At 18.9% G+C, this 20,088-nt stretch overlaps 1 protein-coding gene across 2 annotated transcripts in view; it reads right to left on the minus strand.

The window, feature by feature from the left end:
- Positions 1 to 14,075: 14,075 nt before the first annotated feature.
- The window catches only part of LOC129606583 (ribosomal protein S6 kinase beta-1), a 57,131-nt gene continuing 51,118 nt past the window's right edge, over positions 14,076 to 20,088 (minus strand). Inside the window, exons 5-11 of one of the 2 annotated variants that reach the window (XM_055516967.1) lie at positions 16,164 to 16,295; positions 15,898 to 16,031; positions 15,641 to 15,832; positions 15,458 to 15,548; positions 15,145 to 15,393; positions 14,961 to 15,068; positions 14,076 to 14,805 (exon numbers count right to left, since the gene is read on the minus strand). In XM_055516967.1, coding sequence (XP_055372942.1) covers positions 14,530 to 14,805; positions 14,961 to 15,068; positions 15,145 to 15,393; positions 15,458 to 15,548; positions 15,641 to 15,832; positions 15,898 to 16,031; positions 16,164 to 16,295 — 1,182 coding nt within the window. In that variant the 3' untranslated portion in view covers positions 14,076 to 14,529. The remainder of the gene's footprint in view (positions 14,806 to 14,960; positions 15,069 to 15,144; positions 15,394 to 15,457; positions 15,549 to 15,640; positions 15,833 to 15,897; positions 16,032 to 16,163; positions 16,296 to 20,088) is intronic. The other variant, XM_055516969.1, reaches the window with a different exon arrangement.

A 20,088-nucleotide genomic window follows, 5' to 3' on the forward strand; every position in this document is an offset into this window, starting at 1 on the left:
AAATTGTAATTTGCCAATCACATTCGAATAAAATCAACAATCATATGAGAATAAAAGTATAAAGGTGTTAGTAATAAGATTTTAAATATATTTAGACTTAAAACTTTAATATAAAAGAGGTTATAATTTCATGAATAATTAAATTTAAAGGTATATTTATATTATTAAAGAACACATTCCTTGACCTCCTTTTTTCATTAATCAACAATTATAATTTTATACATATACATTAAATTATATACATATACATAATTGTAAGAAAAATTTTTAATTGTCCATAAAATTTAGTGAATTAATTGAGTAATCAAAATATTTAAATCTGCACATGCTTCTTGAAAATGAAGCAAAATATTCCTGTTTGTGCATTAAATGATTAGGAATTCATAATTCATAATGAGATTAAATAATAACAAATTAATCTTAAATTTAAAAATTTTAAATTTTATACTTTCTATTGTGAATTATCTATGTCTATGGTAATTAAATATAATATGTATATATTATATAATTAAGAACGTTATACTGTCGTCTACACAAAAATATTAATAACTACGTAATTATTAATTAATGTTTTAAACTTTAAAACTTAACAATGCGGCATATTTTTTATCTTTTGAAAATTCAAAAATATAATCTAATAAAAGTTACTATTAAAATATTGTAATAATTACAATATTAATATTTACAATTTTCCGAAAAAAAAATCTTGAACTACACAAAAAACAATTAATTTTTCATAAATAATAAATATATTTTTACTACAACAAAATCATCTAAACTTATTCATAGAATTTAATTTAAAAACTTAAAAAAAATAAATTAAAATAACAAGAAATCCATTTCAAAAGAGGCTGAACATACATCTGTATAATTAATCAGGTTGCAGTATTTGTCAATTAACGTTATTTCTTCAAATTACTGCAAAAATCTGCATAAAACCATACAACTTTTTCTGCAAATTACACAAATCTACAACAGATCAAAAAAAACTTTTTTATTTTTTCATAATTATTTTTACGGTATATATTCTAAATTTCAATCAATTAAAATATACAAAAATGAAAAATGAAATTTGTTGAACATTTTCAAACTTAATTTGTGACTACGAGCTTGATTTTTATAGTTGAATGTTGAATATTAATATTGTTGAATGTTATTAATTTAAAAAATTTTATAACCATTAGAAGTCAGCCATTTTTTCTTGTATAGATACAGATGGAGTTGCTACCTGAAATGAGAGCTTGTTCTAACTTCGAAATGAAAGGTTGTAGTGTTGCAAATTTCGTTTGGTTCTGTTTTGCCAATGAATTAGTTTCGTGTAAATTGATTTATTCAATTTGAATTTAGAAAAAAAAAATAAGTTACAAAAATTATAACAAATAAAAGATTTGAGAATTTTTTTTTTTAATGTAATTTTGAATTTTTATTAGTCACCGAAAAATGTTTCTGTTTTTCATCTTGTTTTACTGTTTTTTTTCTTTTTATAGTTTTTTAAATTTTTTTTCCTCTTCATTATTTTTTTATCTTTTTTTTTTGTCTCATTACATTGCATTTTATTTTTTTTTATCGCTTCTTTCCACATACCGTTATCGTTACATTTATTTAATAAATAACGGTAAACATTATGGATTTTTTTACATTTTCAAAATGTAAAATTTAATTCAATATTTTTTTTTCTTTACAGTTTTTTTTTTTTAATAACATTCGTCCAAAGTTTTCAATAACAATAAATTCACTTAAATTTAGGTAGAAAAAAATGTATTTTTTTTTTGTTTTAATTATTTATTTATTATTTTTTTCGTGTTTATTTGATTTTTTAATCAATATTTATTATTTATACAATATATGTATATAAATATGTTTGTTTCATAAACATATGTTCTTATATATTTTACAAATGTTATACAAATTACATGCATTAGATGTAAAATTACACATTTAAATGGTTGTAATTTTATTTATTATATTTATTTTTAAATATAATATTATTGATATATTATGTAGTATATACATATATACGATTCGAAATATAGCTATTTAATGTGTATATATATATATATATATATATCGAAATTTTATAAATTTTTTATTTTTGTTTTATTAATATTGCACACGCATTTTTATTAATATTATGTTTTATGAATTTTATGTGTGTACGTATTTGTATATTTTGTACATATTACTTTAATATTAAATAAATATACATGTGTATAATAAATAATATTATATATATGCAATATATAATATATATTTTATATATATATATATAGAATGTTAAGTTTATGTATATAGTTTTTAATTTCAGGTATTCTTAATTACAGTTTTTATATTCAGTTGTTTTTATGCCTTTTTTTTTCTTTAAATTTGAAGATTATTTTATTTTGTTTCAGAAACCAAAATTTAAAAAAAATAATAATAAAATATTTTTGGAATTTTTATTTTTTTTTTTCAATATTTCTCTATATATGTATGTTTGTTTTATAATATATAATTATGTGTGTATAAGTTCTGTTTATGATTGTTATACTTTTTGTTTTACACTTACAGTTTAAAATGAATGTTGTATTTTGTTATGTTGCCTTAAATATTTTAAATAAATTGTTTTTTATTTGTTTGTTTTTTTTTTGTTTTACTGTATAGGAAACATTCGTCAATTTATATATATTATACATAATGATATATATTTATATATTTAATTTATTATTATATTACATATATATATATATGTATATATATATATATATATATATATGTATATGAATAAATATATGAATATATGAATATATATATATGAATATATATGAATATATATATATATGTATATATATATATATATATATATATATATATATGTATATGAATATATATATATATATATATATATATATATATATATATATATATTTTATTTATATATATATATATTTTATATAAAAGTAAATACAATTTAAAAAAATATTTTATATATAGATAACTTCTTTAATTTCAATGTGAAAATAATTAAAAATATATATACTTATATATATATATATTATATATTTTATATTTTATAATAATGAAATACAATATTATGTGAAATTATATATAACACATACATATATTATGTATGCAATATATTTATGTACATGTACATTCATTCAAATATATTTATTATGATAAAGGTGTAATCGAGCATTGTAACTTTTAATGTTGTCAACATAAATTATGTTTCCATTTTTGTTGTGTAACCGATAATGCGAATAAACAATAATGTCCCGTAATTAATAATGTCAATTACTTGCCAAACATTGCTAAAATTTTTTGACATTTTTGTAAAAAAAAATTTTAACTGCTGAAATCGATTGCATACAAAAGTTATACACGAAAGTTGATATGCAAAAGTTTTTTTTTAGCATAAATTTTTGATTGTCAATAATTAGTGGCCGACCGTCAGATGCAATTGTTGTCGACCGTCATTTGACACTATCGATTACACCTTATATGTATAATTATATGAATATACATATATCCTATATCCTATACATATATTAGGATATATATATATATATATATATATATATATATATATATATATTCTAAGGGATATATATATATATATTATATATATTCTAAAAGTATATATGTATATATGTACTTTTAATATTAATATATTAAATTTTAATTATATGCAGGAATTAAATCATTAATCTTTTTTCGTTCCATTTATTTTATTAATTTTTTTTTGTGTTAATTTCATTATATAAAAGTTTTATTTTAATAATTTTTATTTAATTTCATACACAATTTTTTTTTTGTTTTTTTTTTTTCAAATTTTTAACTATATTTTCTGTGTTTATCTATGTATGTATTTTATTTACAAATCATGTTTTTTTGATATTAAATATTAATCTTAAAAAATATATTATAAATTAATTGTAATATTACAAGTATTATTGTATTAAGCACAAGAATATGCGCAATATTAATTGTATATATATATATATATATATATATATATATATATATATATATGTATATATATATATTTTTAATTATATATAAGTAATATTATAAATAATTTATTTACAATATGATTTTTTATCGAAAATCATTTTTTAATAATTAGATTTTAAATAGTATTTTTCTTATATATTCAATTCTATGTTGCTTATAAAAAAAAGGCAAAAAAAAAATAACAAACAAAAAAATTTATAATAAAAATATTTTCTAATTTTATAAATTTTTTTTTTTAGTTCTAAAAACACTACTAAATATTATACACTCTTATATTTTTGTTTTTTTATTATTATACATATTTTTATAAAATTTTAATATTAATAAAAATATTTTTGCAAATTTTTCATTTTTAACGCTTCTATTATTAAAATATTTGAATAAGTATTTTTTTATAATAAAACAATATTATACATAGTTTCAATGATTTTTGAATTAAAAACAAAAAATATTAGAAAATTATTTAATTATTTTTAATGATTTTTGTTATATAAAATTTACATTCATAAAACACACATAAAATTTCAAAAAAGGAAATACAAAAAATTTATTACAATTTATTAGTGTTTCTGGTGTTCTTTTTTTTTCTATTTTTAATTTATAAAACAAGAATAATTTTGTAAAAGGAAATTTTAAAAAATATACACGATATTTTTTTATGGTGGTGGATTGACATTGGTAGGTTATACATACTACCACCGTTAGATTTTCGGTAGTAAGGATAAAAAATTTTTCAGCAAACGCGATGTTGGAGTAACAGGGCTTATTCATTGATTTATTGGCTCATATTCGAAAACCCTATATATTGAATATTGAAGTCACTGAATCTGAGCTTGAAAATTTAAATCTTTATTCAATTTGAATAAGCCACTTTGCAAGAGTATAATTGATTTAAACTTTAAGACAAACAAAGATATTGACAATATAATTTTTAAATTTAAGTGATATAAATTAAGAAGTGTTTACATTAATATTAATTTTGACTTCATTTACAAATAAAGTGAGTTTTGTCAAAATTTAGTAGAAAGTAAGGATTATAATAAAATTTTAAATATCTTTAAAAATCTAAATAATAATTTTCTAAACTCTAAGTCCACATTTAGTTCTAAAAGTTCAAATAATAATAATCTTTCTAATACATAGTAACACAGGTATCAGTTATAAAGACTATAGGACAGTTATACTCGTAACCTATATGAATTATGCTTGATATTTTGAATGAGAGGAACAAAAATCACAAAAAATATCAGTACAATGAGTGAAATTTTCATTACCAAAACTCAGGCTTTCAAGTCTACTCGTAAATTCAAACTTTCTAAATTTTGAAAAACTTTGGTTATCTGACATGTAAAAAAATATTCAAAAAATAATTTTTTGAATTGCTGTGGTATTTTGATTACATTACTAGACATTCAAGCGCATGTATAACAGGACCAAAATCTTTGAAAGAAAAAATCTTGAACCGAAAGCTATTGAAACCTACATTTTTGAAGAACAATTTTCTTCTTTACAATTTTCTAACGAAGATCACGAGAACTAATCCGCTGGTATATGTTAATACACCACCATAGGAATGTGTCCTGTAATTTGTAATATATTGATATTTATTTGAGCTTATTTATCTATGAATAATTATTAAAATTATTAAATTATAAAATATTTATATAAGTTTTATTAGGTTACCATGTTGCAAATAACTTGATTTCTAAAATGGTCATTTGATTTAAATTTAAATTTTCGGGTTTAAAAACTACACCAGATCTTCATTTAATTCTTATCAAAATTATATTTTATAAAATAAATATTTTTATAATATCAAAAAATATTAAAATCAATAATCTTTATATTAAAAAAAATTTCGTTTTGTGCATTAAATATAATATAACCTAAATAATAGTATATAATAACTTTTATACCAGTATACTAAAATACCAGTATATACCAGTATACTAATTCTGAAAAATCTTTATATGATAACGTATATATGTATATTTATATTATTGTTATATTGTGTATTACAATTGTTTTTTTTTTGTCATTATTACACACAGCACTTTTTAAAAAAGAAAGCAAAAAAGTTTTATAAAATTGTATTTGAACAAAAAAATTTTATTTATTTTAACTATTTTTTTATATTTTTTCATCTATTTACAATAAAACACATTGTGGTAAATCTAATTGTTTTATATATTAATTACCAAATAAAAAAGAACATTTACAAAAAAATGAACACTTTTGGCAGTTGATTATAATATTTATTTAAATTTTCTATTTTAAGTACTCACATTATAAATATTTTGTGTTAATAAAAAAACATTGAAAATAAAAGGAAAACTAAAATTTAAGTTTTTTAGTAGACTGAACTCAGGAAGATCATTTTGTAACATTAGCCAATAAAAACTCAAATGCAATTAATTAATTTTAATTTTAATTTTTATAAACTTACACATAATATATGTAAGTATAATAAATTTCTCAAGATACGACGTCTTATAATACGACATTTCAAAGTACGACCTGAAATAATTTAAGTCATTTCTCTTTTCAACTTGCGACAAAAATTCTGTGATAGTTTTAAATTTAAAAAAAAATCTTTGTATGCAATTTATTTTTTGTTAGAAAATTATACAATATTATTTATTTACAATATTTTTTGTATAATTGTAGATTTTATTTTTAGTTTTTTGATCTATATTAATTAAAATATAGTTTTTTAAATTGCAAGTTTATTTTCATATATTATTGTCTCTACTTTTGCGACAATTCGACTTACGATTTAAATTTTAGTTACCGCAAAATGTCATATCTCGAGGTATCTAGTGTATTTGGAATTTTAAATTAAAATTATTAAAAAATTAAGAAATTTTTAAATATAAATTTTATAACTTTTATATATAAATTTTGTATCTTAAATTGTGAATGTGACCAGATGAACTCCGCTCTCAAATAAAATAAAAAAAATTTCTAATTTACTTTGAATTGAATAAAAATATGAAATATTCGAGAATCAAAAATTTATTCAAAAGCATCCAAAAACTAATAATTTTACAAATATATAGTATTATAATTTAAGAGCATTTAACATTTTTGTGTACTCAATTAAATGATTTTTAAAGTAAATGGACATTTAAATTTTAAAGTGAAAATTTTAATAGAAATATTCCTTTATCATTAGCTATTAATAAAAAAATTACGATATTTATTGAATTTAATATGTGATTATTACGATACACAATATTATTATTTATACAAAATATTATTCTTATATTTTTATAACAATTATGTACATAATATATATATATATATATATATATTGTTATATATCAATCTTGTGTTGTGTGTATAATGTTTTAATTTTTTCAATGGTTTAATTTTAATTAAATTTTTTAAACCATATTTGTATTAAGTATAATGTTTTTTTTTATTTTTGTGATATTATTTTTAATTGATTATAAGATATTTGATTGTAAGAAATTCAATTAGTTATATCTAAACACATATATAAATGCAGTTTAAGAAAGATATTTAGTTATTAATTTGTTTTTTATTTTTATTTATTAATTAGTTTATTCAATTTTATTTCTTTTGTCAAGTACAAATTATATTATATGCATATAATTCCAAAAAAAAACTCCTACATATATCGTTTATTTAACAAAAAATATTTATTCATTATTAAATAAAAATCGACGATTATATCATATAATGAGAGTATGGGAATTTTCGATAATTCAGAATAAAATCTTAAAATTTTTTTTTTTTTCTCAAAAATCTACAAGAATTTTTGATATCTTACATTTTTCTATGATATTTTTTTTTTTAAATTAAAATATTTTTGCAACATTTAATCATCAAAATCTTCAAAAACGCTTTAGAACTTTAAGCATGCTACAATTTTCGAATGCAGCTCTTTTTTAGTAAAAATTTATCGTACATACTATTTTATTGTTTGGATTTATAGAACTGAATTTTCGAAAATCCCCAACATATTGAAAATAAATTAGATATTTTATTCAAGTTCAAAAGTAAATATTGAATTTTATTATCAGCCAAATATAAATATATTTTTATTTTTTTTGTAAATATTTTAAGGATGCTAATAATATTTTAAAGATGAAATATTTTAAAAAAATTGAGTAGACAAAAATAATACAAAATTTACTAAGGAAAAATATTTAGATATTATATAATTTAGTTTTGATTAAAGATATTAAAATTATTTAAATCCGATAATAATGAAATCATTAAATTAATGATTTCATTATTATCGGGATAAATAAAATATTTATATAATAAATAAATCCAAAGAAAATCATTTAGTGCATTTGCTTAAAAAATTGTAATTGTATTTTTAAATTGAATAAAATTAAATTTTTGTTCAAATTCCAATTACACAAAAACTTCAAAAATATGCTGCTTTTTTTCTATTTCATTATTTTATTTCTATTTTATTGATATATTATGATGAATGTGTATAATGTTTGGTATAGAATATTATTCCTTTGGTTTTTTTTTAACACTATATTGTATTTTTTATAATTAATTACAATTATCGCTTCTTTAAAAAGTACAAAAATTTTTTTTATTTTTTTTTTGTTTAACGCCACCAAAATTTTTATTATTTTTTTGTTTTGGATTTATTATTGGTAATTAATTATTATATTTTGAACACTTTTTACTGTTTTTTATTTTTATTTATTTAATTTATTCTAATATTTATTTGTTAAATTTATAGAGAAATATGAAATAAAAATATACATATTTCAAAAGTAAGTATTATATCATATAAAAAAAGAGTCTTCAATTAAAACTAAGCAAATAAGGTCATTATGTTTTATAAAAAAAAATTAATTTTGATATTTTATTTTATATAAAGCTGCAATAAATCTACAAACTATGAGGTGTTAAAAAATAAAAATGGGAATAAGTAATTTTAAATTTTCTAATTCCAAAATTTTATTTAAGAGTTGAAATAAGAAAGTTTTATCATTCTTCATTCCCATTTTGAAAAAAATATAAATTAAATACATATTTTTTTTTTAATAATTTTATATTATTACTTCTCATAATTTGTTGGACATTATTACTCTTTATATTTTATCTTTATATAATACTTTGTTGACTTTTATGTATGCGATTAATCCACTTTTATTACATAGATTAAATTAAAATTGTATTTTAATTACTATTTATAATAAAGTTGATTCACTTTAATAATTTTTCATTTTATATGTACTTGATAACTAATTATTGTAGATACATGCTTATTATGAGAGCAACCCTTTTTTAATCATTAACATTTCTGAATATTATTTTAACAGTAAACCTGAAATCATATTTAAAGATCTTAATCCATTTTGAGATATAAAAAAATTATAAATGTATATAAGTGTTATAAAATATTGTTAATCAATTAACAAAACGCACTTCAAATATCATAACACCACTTAAATGTCACCGAATGGATGTGATAAAAAAAAACAAGTGTCTCTTATAATAAGCATGATTATTTTTTTTTCTTTTTTTTTTTTAAGTAAAACAAGGCAATTCATTAAAGTTTCAAAAATTATTATTTTACACTATTTATTAGGCTATTTTCAAATTTAATTAATATGTTATTGTATAAAATATGTATGTATAAAAGTATCATTCTGTGATTTAATTATTGTATTATAAAAAAAAAGAACGTTCTTGGTCTATAATAAAATACTTAAGATTTTAAGATTTATTAAAATTTCTGTTTAAATTACATTTAAAATTTTCTATAAGGAAAAAACCCTTTTTTGAAATCATCACTAGTTATGTTTTAACCGCACATATATAAAACAAATTTGAAAAAAAAAAAAATAAATTTTAGTATGCAGTTAAAAAGCTAATAAACTAAATTTTCACGCATAAAATTAAAAAACAAAAGAAGAAACTATTGGAAACCGATTAGATCAGTAAACTATAATTTTCAGATTTCGAATAAATGTGATTTTCATTTTTCTATAAAATTTTATTGCAAGTATATATTTTAAGTAAACAAAATTATAATTTGTTATTTACAAAAATAGATAATTTATTATTTTTATTTTATATTGAACTAAATCAGTTTGTATTTATTATAATTATTTATATATATTTTTTTTACTTTGAAAAATAATTGAGGTATTTTAAACTTACATTTTGTATTTTTAATTTATTTATTTTTTTTTTATTTTGTTCATTTGTTTCCTTTTCTAATTTTTAGCACCAAGTGAATAATTATTAATTTTTTTTAATTTTTTTAATTTAAAATATTATATTAACATAAAAAAATACGTATTTATATTATATTATATTCTTTTATATTACTAATTTCAAAAATTTAAAATGTGAACTATAAAATATAGATTTTTATAAAGTTTTCATTTTTTTTTCTGTATATATGAAATAATATTTAATAATTAATTATGAATTATTTTTGCAACTAAATTTGTAGCTTAAGACTAGCTTTAACTAGCATTTTGTTTAAAAATATTATAATTTTTAAAAATATATATCATGTACCTACATAGCTTAAATCAAATTTGTTTTTTCAAGTCTGCTGCGAAATTAATAGTTTTTTACTGTTTTTTTTTTTTATAAAGGGAGTTTAAAAAAAATGAATCCTATTTCTTAAAATTATAACATTTATTCTAAATTCATTTGACAAATTTAATTTTGAAAATAATCTCGATTATAAAATATCTGGTTTTACACATATCACAATTATCATGTGTGATATAAAGAGAAATTTAGTCGTTTAGCCCTATTAAACTTTAAATATATCAAGTTAATTGGATCATAACCATTCGTTACTTTGGAGTACTAAAATGGTGTCAATAAAACAATTAATATATTTAATATTAATTATTTTTTTAATTATTGTAAATTAAGGTAAATTCGTATACTCGCCCCCTTATTTTAACTAAAAATCACAATACATACTTTTTTAAATTTACTTAAATTGTAAATTCAGATGATTATATATGTAAATTGATATTAGCAAAAATTTTTTTAAATAAGAATTATAAATTACATAATTCTTTATCTTCAATTTCAACGAAACAACTTCGATCCTAACTAACTGATTTAAATGAATTTGCTTCATTTATTCAAGGACCAAAATAATAGTATATCGGGCATTGTATGAATACAAAAAAAAATTTTCGAAAATTTTTATATACAAAGCAAATTAAATTTTTGTTATATTAGCGTCTATAAAATAATAAGAAATTTGAAAGAATTTTAAATGTCTTAACACTGAAAAAAAAAATGTTTTAACAAACAAGGTTCTCTTGTTCTTCCATGAAACATTAATTGAAGTGCCTCATTTTGTTTTCAATTACTTATATAATATTATATTTATACATGTATGGTAACCTGTTTCTAAAAATGTAAAATTAAAAAAAAAAACTGTAATATAAGAAAGAAAAACTTTTTAGTTTATTTATAAAAACGAGGTATTATAATTCTTATGATATTTGAATATAAACTTTTGTTTTGTTTTTTTATTTTTTAAGTATATAAAAACGAAGACAAAAAAATTTTTGTTCAAATTTTTTTATACATAGGTAAGATATCTCTTTTTTCTATTTTTTTTTTTTATTTCAAATTCAATGAAATATGAAAATTTTTAACATTTTTATTATTTTTAAAATAAAACATAATAATTGTACTTAATATTTAGTTTGATAACAAAACAATAATGATAGCAAAAAAAAATTTATTATAATATTATTTATTTTTATATGTATACGCATTTATGTATGTAAAAAAATAGAAACAATATATTTATTATTGAATAGTCATTTTAAAAAAATAGATATCCATTGTGATTCAAATTTATCATTTTTAAATTGGAAAAGATATTTACGGCTTTAGAACAATTAAGTATTCGAAAAGTATTATTATTTTTGACAAGTTCTTTTACATAGTTTATAATACTTTCTTGTCTATATTTCTTTAAGATTAATTGATTCTGTTAGCTTATTTGAAATTTTGAATTGAAAATTGTAGCCTGCAAACTAGTGTATTTTTTAATTAGACGTAAATAAATTAAATTTTAATTACTATTTCAACATTATTTTCAAACTTAATTCTCCATATTTTTCTTTAATTATGCTACAAAATTTTTAAAAATTATTAAGAGATTTATCAAAATGCTCACAATGGACTCTTAAAATTTAAATAGACCAGATCAGAAATAAAATATATTTATGTATATATTAGAATTGAATTTTAAAAAATAAACTTTGATTTTATTTCATTAATTCAATAAATAATTTATTTCTTTTCTGATTACAAATATTATGCTGCAAAAAAATCTATTCATCAAAAACATAAAATGCAGACACAAAAAATATATTTTTTTTTGATAAATTTGTAGTCTTTATAATATTGTATTATGTGAAAATATTTAAAAAAAATTCAAAACTAAGTTTCTTTATTATGTAAAATATTATTTCAAATTAATTTTGGAAATATAATAAAGCAAAAAATTATGTATATATACACATATAGACTAAATTTATATGGAATTATTTTATTATTAAACAAAATTTCAATATCAACCACACTAAGAGGCTAGATTTATGTATTTTATTATCAATTTATTTTTATATATTTGAACATACATTTTTTAATAATTAAATTTTATATATAGAAAATGTCCATTAGTAATTTGATTCAAAAAAAAATCGGTATTGATACATCAAAATTGTGTTTTTTTTTTTAATATATTACGTTTTTTATCATCCAAACGTTAAATTTTATATAAAAAAAAAAGCATTAAGAAAAATTTAAAGAATTAAAAACAATTTTTTAACGAACTATTTTTATTTTGATTTTAAACCAATTATTAAACATTTTTCACTCTCTTACAGAATAAAAAACTGAAACAAAAATTAAATTAATATTTCTTTTTTATTGCAACTTTACGTAAATTTATCATATTTTGATATCAATTTAAGCTATGCACTGAACAAAAATATTGTATTAATTATTTTCAAAAGGATATTATTGTGATTTTTTGTAAAATAAATTTATTTTATGATTTAGATACACTTCATATCCAAAAAAAAAAAAAAAATTGTAATTTCAAAAATGTACTCATACATGAAAATTATATTAATTCAAAACTAAAAGTAATTATAATAAATTGAAATTGTTATATTTTATATTATACCAAGAATCTTTATTCTTAAAATTGTACTATCACTAATGATTGTTCGAATACTAAACCACATTTTGAAAACATATAAATTCCATAACTATATGTATATATAAGAATAAGAAAAATTAAAAGAAAATATATTTTAGAAAAAAAAATTCAAAATAGCTACATACTTTTAAAATAAACTGAAATTTTTTACTGATATTTCAAATTCTTATTTAAAAAAAAAATTACAAGAAAAATAAATGTGCAAATTTTTAAAGAAAAATCAAAATTTATAATGGTGCGTTTAGAATGCGTCTGCATGCATATCTCGAACGTATTACAAAAATAATTTCAAAAAGTTTTTTTTAAATTAAATATCATATTTTCTATTATACAGCAAACAGTTTTTATTTTAGAAAAGAAAAAACTAAATTATAAATTTTTCAAAAAATTCATTTCAAAAATGAAAACTAAAATATATATGTATATAATAAACAAATTTTATATTACAATGTTAATTAATATTTCTAATAAACATAAAAAATAAATTTTTTGTTTTAAATTGGCATAAATTAATTTATTTTTTTATTTATTTTTTTTTTTTCTTATTTTTAATTTTTGGAGTAAGTAACAACAATTAATTATTAATATTTCATTGTATTATATTATTTATATATATATACATATAATGTATTTAAATTTAATATTCATAATTCTAATTATTTATAAATAGTAGGTTCGCTTTTTTTTTGTTTTATATAATTAAGCAGTTTAGTTTTATTATGTATCATATACATCTTATATACTTTTATATTAAATAATTTATTTATTATTTTATATATGCAAATATTATATAGGTATATTTATATAGTATATATATATAGTATTTTAAAATAACATAAATGATTAATATAACATAATATTATATTATTTATTAAATACATATTATATATATATATGTATATATAATGTATTTTCGTACATAAATATGTATATACAAATACATATGTACGTATAGTTTATAATTTAGGGTGGTAGTTGGTAATTTACATTTTATGCATGACTTTTTAATTTTTATAAATTTTTTTTTCGTTTTCGTATTTTTTTTTTTGTTTTAAGTTTATAAATTTATTTATATCTGTTTTGTCAAAAAAAAAAAAAAAATATTATTTTAGTCGTTATTCTTAATTTTATTTAGTAGTTTCTTTATTATTAATTTATTTTTTTTCTTCTCTCTTTTTTATTATATTCATATAGTTTTATTTTTTTATTTTTATTAAATTTTTATCTAGTTTTTTTTTTTGTTTTTTTTTTGTTTACTTTTTCTTTATATAAATTTCCTTAATTTTTTAATATTTTCTTAAATGATAACACTACACAATTGGTAAACCCTGAACGTCCATCATTTCATCTTGAGGAGACGGACGTGGAGCAAATGCTTGTAAATGCGGTGGCGTCGCTCTTGAACCGCACATACCACGTTGCAAATGATGATGATTTGAAGTTGGTGCAGCTGATATTGTTGTTGGAAAAGCTGATAATCTATATGAACCATCATGTTGACGTGGTGTTCGACGTGGTGATCTAGCTGGCATACGATTTGTTCTTTGCATATCTTCTAATACAGATGGCGCAACATATGTAAAACCCTACAAATAAAATGTACGTATAGATAATTAAGAAAGAATTTCTCTCAAAGTATTTCCATGCTTTTAAAAAATACTTAAAAATTGCAAAAAACATTTATTAAATTAAAATCAACTGACATTTTATTTGTTTTTTTTTTTCTTAAAATCAAACTCACTTGGAAAATCAAGTTTGCACTTTCACTTAATGTTGTGTCATCTGGGGAATCAACTGGTATTTGACGTGTGAATTTTGTATCAAATTGTGAAACATCATCTTCACTTCTCTATAAATTTTTTTAATCAAAAAAAAAAGTTATATCATTTCAATTAATAATAATAAAATTTAAAAAAAAAACATACCAATATTGGTTTTATTGGAGGTTCTATACGGCGTGCTAAAACATCATCCCAGTTGACTAATTTAAAGAATGGATGGGCTCTTATAGCACCAGCATCTTCTGGACCGCTACCTAATCTTTGTGAAACTTGACGTTTCATTAATCTACGTACTAAGTCTCTGGCATCTGGTGTTAAATAGGCAGGTAAATTTAATTTTGCTTTTAATATAGTCTCAATTGTTTTCTTCCTGTTTTCAGCTGTAAATGGTGGCTATAAAAATTCAAAAATATGTTTTTAAAAATAGTTTTTAAAATTTTAATTTGAATAAAATTACCACTCCAGTTAACATATCAAACATTAATGCACCTAATGACCACCAATCCACAGCCTTACCATGACCACTTCTTGTTAAAATTTCTGGGGCCCTAAAAAATTTTAACGTATATTATTTTTTTTAATAATTATATTTATTTGATGAAAACTTTTTTTTTTGTCGCAATCATATTATTGTGCTTACATGTATTCTATTGTGCCACAGAATGTATGTGTTACAATACCCTCTTGAATATGTTCTTTACATAAACCAAAATCTGTCAATTTAACGTGTCCTTGTGCGTCCAATAATATGTTTTCAGGCTTTAAATCTCGATAAATAATTCCTAAAGAGTGCAAATGCTCTAATGCTAGAATGATTTCACTTAGATAAAAACTAAAAATATAAAAAATAAATCAATATATAAAATATTAAAAAAAAAAAAATAAGAAAATTAATACCATGTTGTATCCTCTAAAAATATTCCTTCACGTTCTAAATGCATAAAAAGTTCACCACCACTCAAATATTCTAAAATTAAATACAGCTTTCCACCAGTTTGAAAGGCATAAACTAATTCTACAATAAATGGATGCTAAAAAAGAAAAAAAAAATATAAAATATTGAAAAATTATTGAATATGTCCTTGATAAACTAAATGTATATAAATTTTTTTTTTGTTATAGCTAATTATATAAACAATAAGATATTTTTATTTGGTGCATACCTTGACAGCTTCTAGTATATTTCTTTCAGCTCTTGTGTGCGCTGTATCTTTTTGATTTGTGACTATTGAGGCTTTTTTTAAAACTTTCATTGCAAAATATTTATTTGCATCTCTTCCAGCTGTTTTTCTAACCTAAAAAATAAATTGTGAATTAGAGAATGTTTTAAGAATTTGTGTTTTATATTAAAATTATGCTTTATAAATAATTAAAAGTAAAGTTTAAAAAATTCTAGTATTCGAGTCAAGTACATAATTTTCTAAATAACAAAAAGTTGTCACAAGTATATTGGCTCATACCGGAGCCAGCTCTTTTCATAGCGGAGTTCATAGCGGAACTCTAACAAGAAATATTTATTGTAAGCTAAATTAAAAAAACTTTCTGAATAAAGGAAATCTTATAAAAAAAATAAAAATATTTTAATAGTATAAAAAATATCAGGTTTAAATTTATAAGATTTTCATAGAGGGCAGCTCTTGTACAAAGACTTTTCAATATTAAAATGCAAAGACTTGGCAAATTAGCCGACAGTGAAACAACGTAAAATTGCTATTTCCTTACGTACGATTAAAAATTAATTAAAAGAAAGAAATTATCATATAAAATGTATTTTTTTTAAGAATAAGAATTTAAATTTTTGAAATTTTATTATAAATCCATCAACATTAGAAATTTAAAATATTTTCAACTTTCTAGATTGAAACTAATTACATACTTAATACTTTTATTGATTTGCTTTTACAACACAATTATGTCAAATATTAACATAGTCTAAACTGATTAAATAAATCAACGATTAAATTATTGTAAATTAACTACAAAATTGTAAAATCACTATTAAATATATATATACATATATATATAGGATTACTTACAAGATGATTTTAACAACAATTTACAAGTGTTGTAAAATCGAAAATTTCTAAATAATTTTAAATTGCTTAGAGCTATCATAAATTATGAAACACTACTTTTATCTTATCCCTTCCATAGATAAAATTCTATTTAAAATATAGATAGTTTAATTTCAATTCATATATAAATTTTATTAACATTTAGTTAGCATTATACGTAATACATATAGAAAATTAAATAAAATTCTGAGTACATATTAATTATAAATCATTCTAATAAATAAATTTTATTAATATAAACATTAAAAAATCTTAATCCTAAAATTATTCTTAACAAGTTTTGAAATTAACACATGTTTAGGATTATTGATAATAAAATTTAATATTTGCAGAATTTATAGATAGCCATTATCATTGATTCAATATAAAATGTATTAGAAAATATGCACATTTTTTCTAATAAAATCAAAAAACCTGTGTAGGTTGGAGTCATAAATAAATTTTGCGACTTTTATTATGAAATAATATAAAATTTGATTTTGCTAACATTTTACAGTATTCTTACTAACAATGGAGTCAAAAAAAATTTTTTTTTTTTAAAATAACATACAAATAAATCTTATCGTTTGAAAATGAATTTGAAAAATTTGCAGGTGACTTTGCAAACTTAGTGACAATAATAAAATACATGTTATGTAGATTTACATATTATGTCGATCTAATTGTATGTAAACAAAAAAATATGATAACAATTGATCATTATACTATGAATGGTATGAGCCTGTTCAATAAGTAAGGGTGAACGTAAATGTGTATATGAACACTAGATTAGGGTTAAAAATAAAATATATAAAATTTTGTGGCAATTCATTTGAAATTTAAACTTATAATATTATGTAAATAAAAAAATTTCATACATATATATCTTACATATATCATACATATATATATATAGATCATATATATATATCATGCATATATGTTTATAATAGATATATATATGTATACACATATATATATATATATATATATGTATGATATATATTCATGAAAAACACAAAAATACAATAATTATTACCTAAATCTACATATATATAGGAAACCTTTTCACTTATATAGTTAATTATAATTTATTTAATTATATATAAAATTAAGTTTAAAATAATTTACCCTTCATACAAAATGAAAACAAATTAATACTAGGTAGAAATCATATGATCACAAATTACCATAAATATGTATTATTATGTAATGTAACAAGTAAATATACATGTATATATGTATGTAAATACATAAATTAGCAAATATAGCAAAATGAAAAAAGTCAACATTAAATTTACAACCATAGGAGTGCTTGAAATGCCGCATTCATTTTATTTACGCATTTGTAATGAGTACTTATATGGAAAACATTTTGATGAGAAAATTTATAGAATTTTCAATATTATCTTGATAAAATTTTAAAATTAAAATAATTTTGTAATAAAAAAATTATGAACTTACATAATATTTTTATATAGAACTGGAAATAAATTATAATATTAGGAATAATACGAGTAGTTATAGAATTGGAAAAAATATAAAAAGATGTTTATATTACACCTACATATTTTTAATGAAAAGATTATTGGAATATTTTACATAATACATTTTTCTTGAATTTCAGAATGGTACTTATAAAATCTCTGTAGAATACTTTTTGAACAAATTTAAAAGTACACACATATGTATGTACATAGTTGATTAATTTTCAAATAGAGTACGAACCACACAACTATTAGATTTACTGCATCATAGATTAAATTAATTCATTCCACTGTGTTTAAAACTTTCATTTTATTAAAATAGTTTAAGGAGCGTGAATATTAAATAGAATAACTTCAAAATTCAAATGGTAATATTCTATTTTGAACATAATTCAGCAATTACAAATTATAAGCTGAATTCTGCATTAGAGCAGTAGTACTGCAATTTTAAATTTAGAGATTTTAACATACTATCGCCAAAATAATTTTTTTTTTACACATAAAAATTTTTATTTTGAATGTACATAGAAAAGTAATTATTTTAGACGGTAAAAGTGCGCTGAATAATGCGAACAAATAGATTTTGGAAATTACATACATCCATACATATGTATTATATTTTAAACATCAAATTTTTTGAACTAAAAATAATTCAACAAGTACATGCATACATACATATGTATATTATGCCAAGATTATACATATGTATGTATAGAATGCAAAAAGATAGTTGTATACATATAACAATATGTGTATACACCATACATACTAACATAATTATGCACATTGAACATTAAGTATGAATATGTAAATGTTAAAATTTATGTAACAATTTTATAATAAAAATATTTTAATTTTTACCAAAATAATATTAATTATAAAATAATTATTGCATTTATTGTGAAATACATAAATGCTTGTCTTTTCATAATAACGCTACGTATAACAGAAAACAATAAGAAGAAAATAAAAAAAAATTTGCTTTGTCTACCAAAATGACGTTGTTGGTAAAAGTTTTACATTATTATATACAGAGCATATATATGTTTATATATCTGTTCATGTACACACTCTGTAATAAAATACGATATACGAGTACAAAAACGAAAGTATGTATGTATATTTTTATTTGTACCTCACTTGTTATACATTATTGTATAAAAATTCTTTAACTAAATAGTGAGCTTATTTTGCAAATTATTGTTGGAACAAAATTCCTCTAATGTTGATATTTCATTGATATAAACATATACATATACCTATGTATGTATGTATGTACCATATTTAATGCTATGTGTATTTTGTTCAATTGTTCCATGTAAGTACATGTGACTATAAAATCTAAAAAAAAAAAAAAGACAAAGGTGATATTTACGTTTTTAAATATGACTGACTACAAAATAATTTAAGTCGCAGTACTCATGTGTTTTATAAGAGAAAGAGAAATACATATATGTACATAGTATGTATGTATATAATATGTACTAATGTACATAACAAATTTATTTAAATGCGTATGTTTCTTATAGGTATACATACATAGTATG

Source organism: Condylostylus longicornis, unplaced genomic scaffold, assembly GCF_029603195.1.
Source record: "Condylostylus longicornis isolate FDR11 unplaced genomic scaffold, ASM2960319v2 ptg000019l, whole genome shotgun sequence".
In the NCBI taxonomy this organism is placed as follows: domain Eukaryota; kingdom Metazoa; phylum Arthropoda; class Insecta; order Diptera; family Dolichopodidae; genus Condylostylus; species Condylostylus longicornis.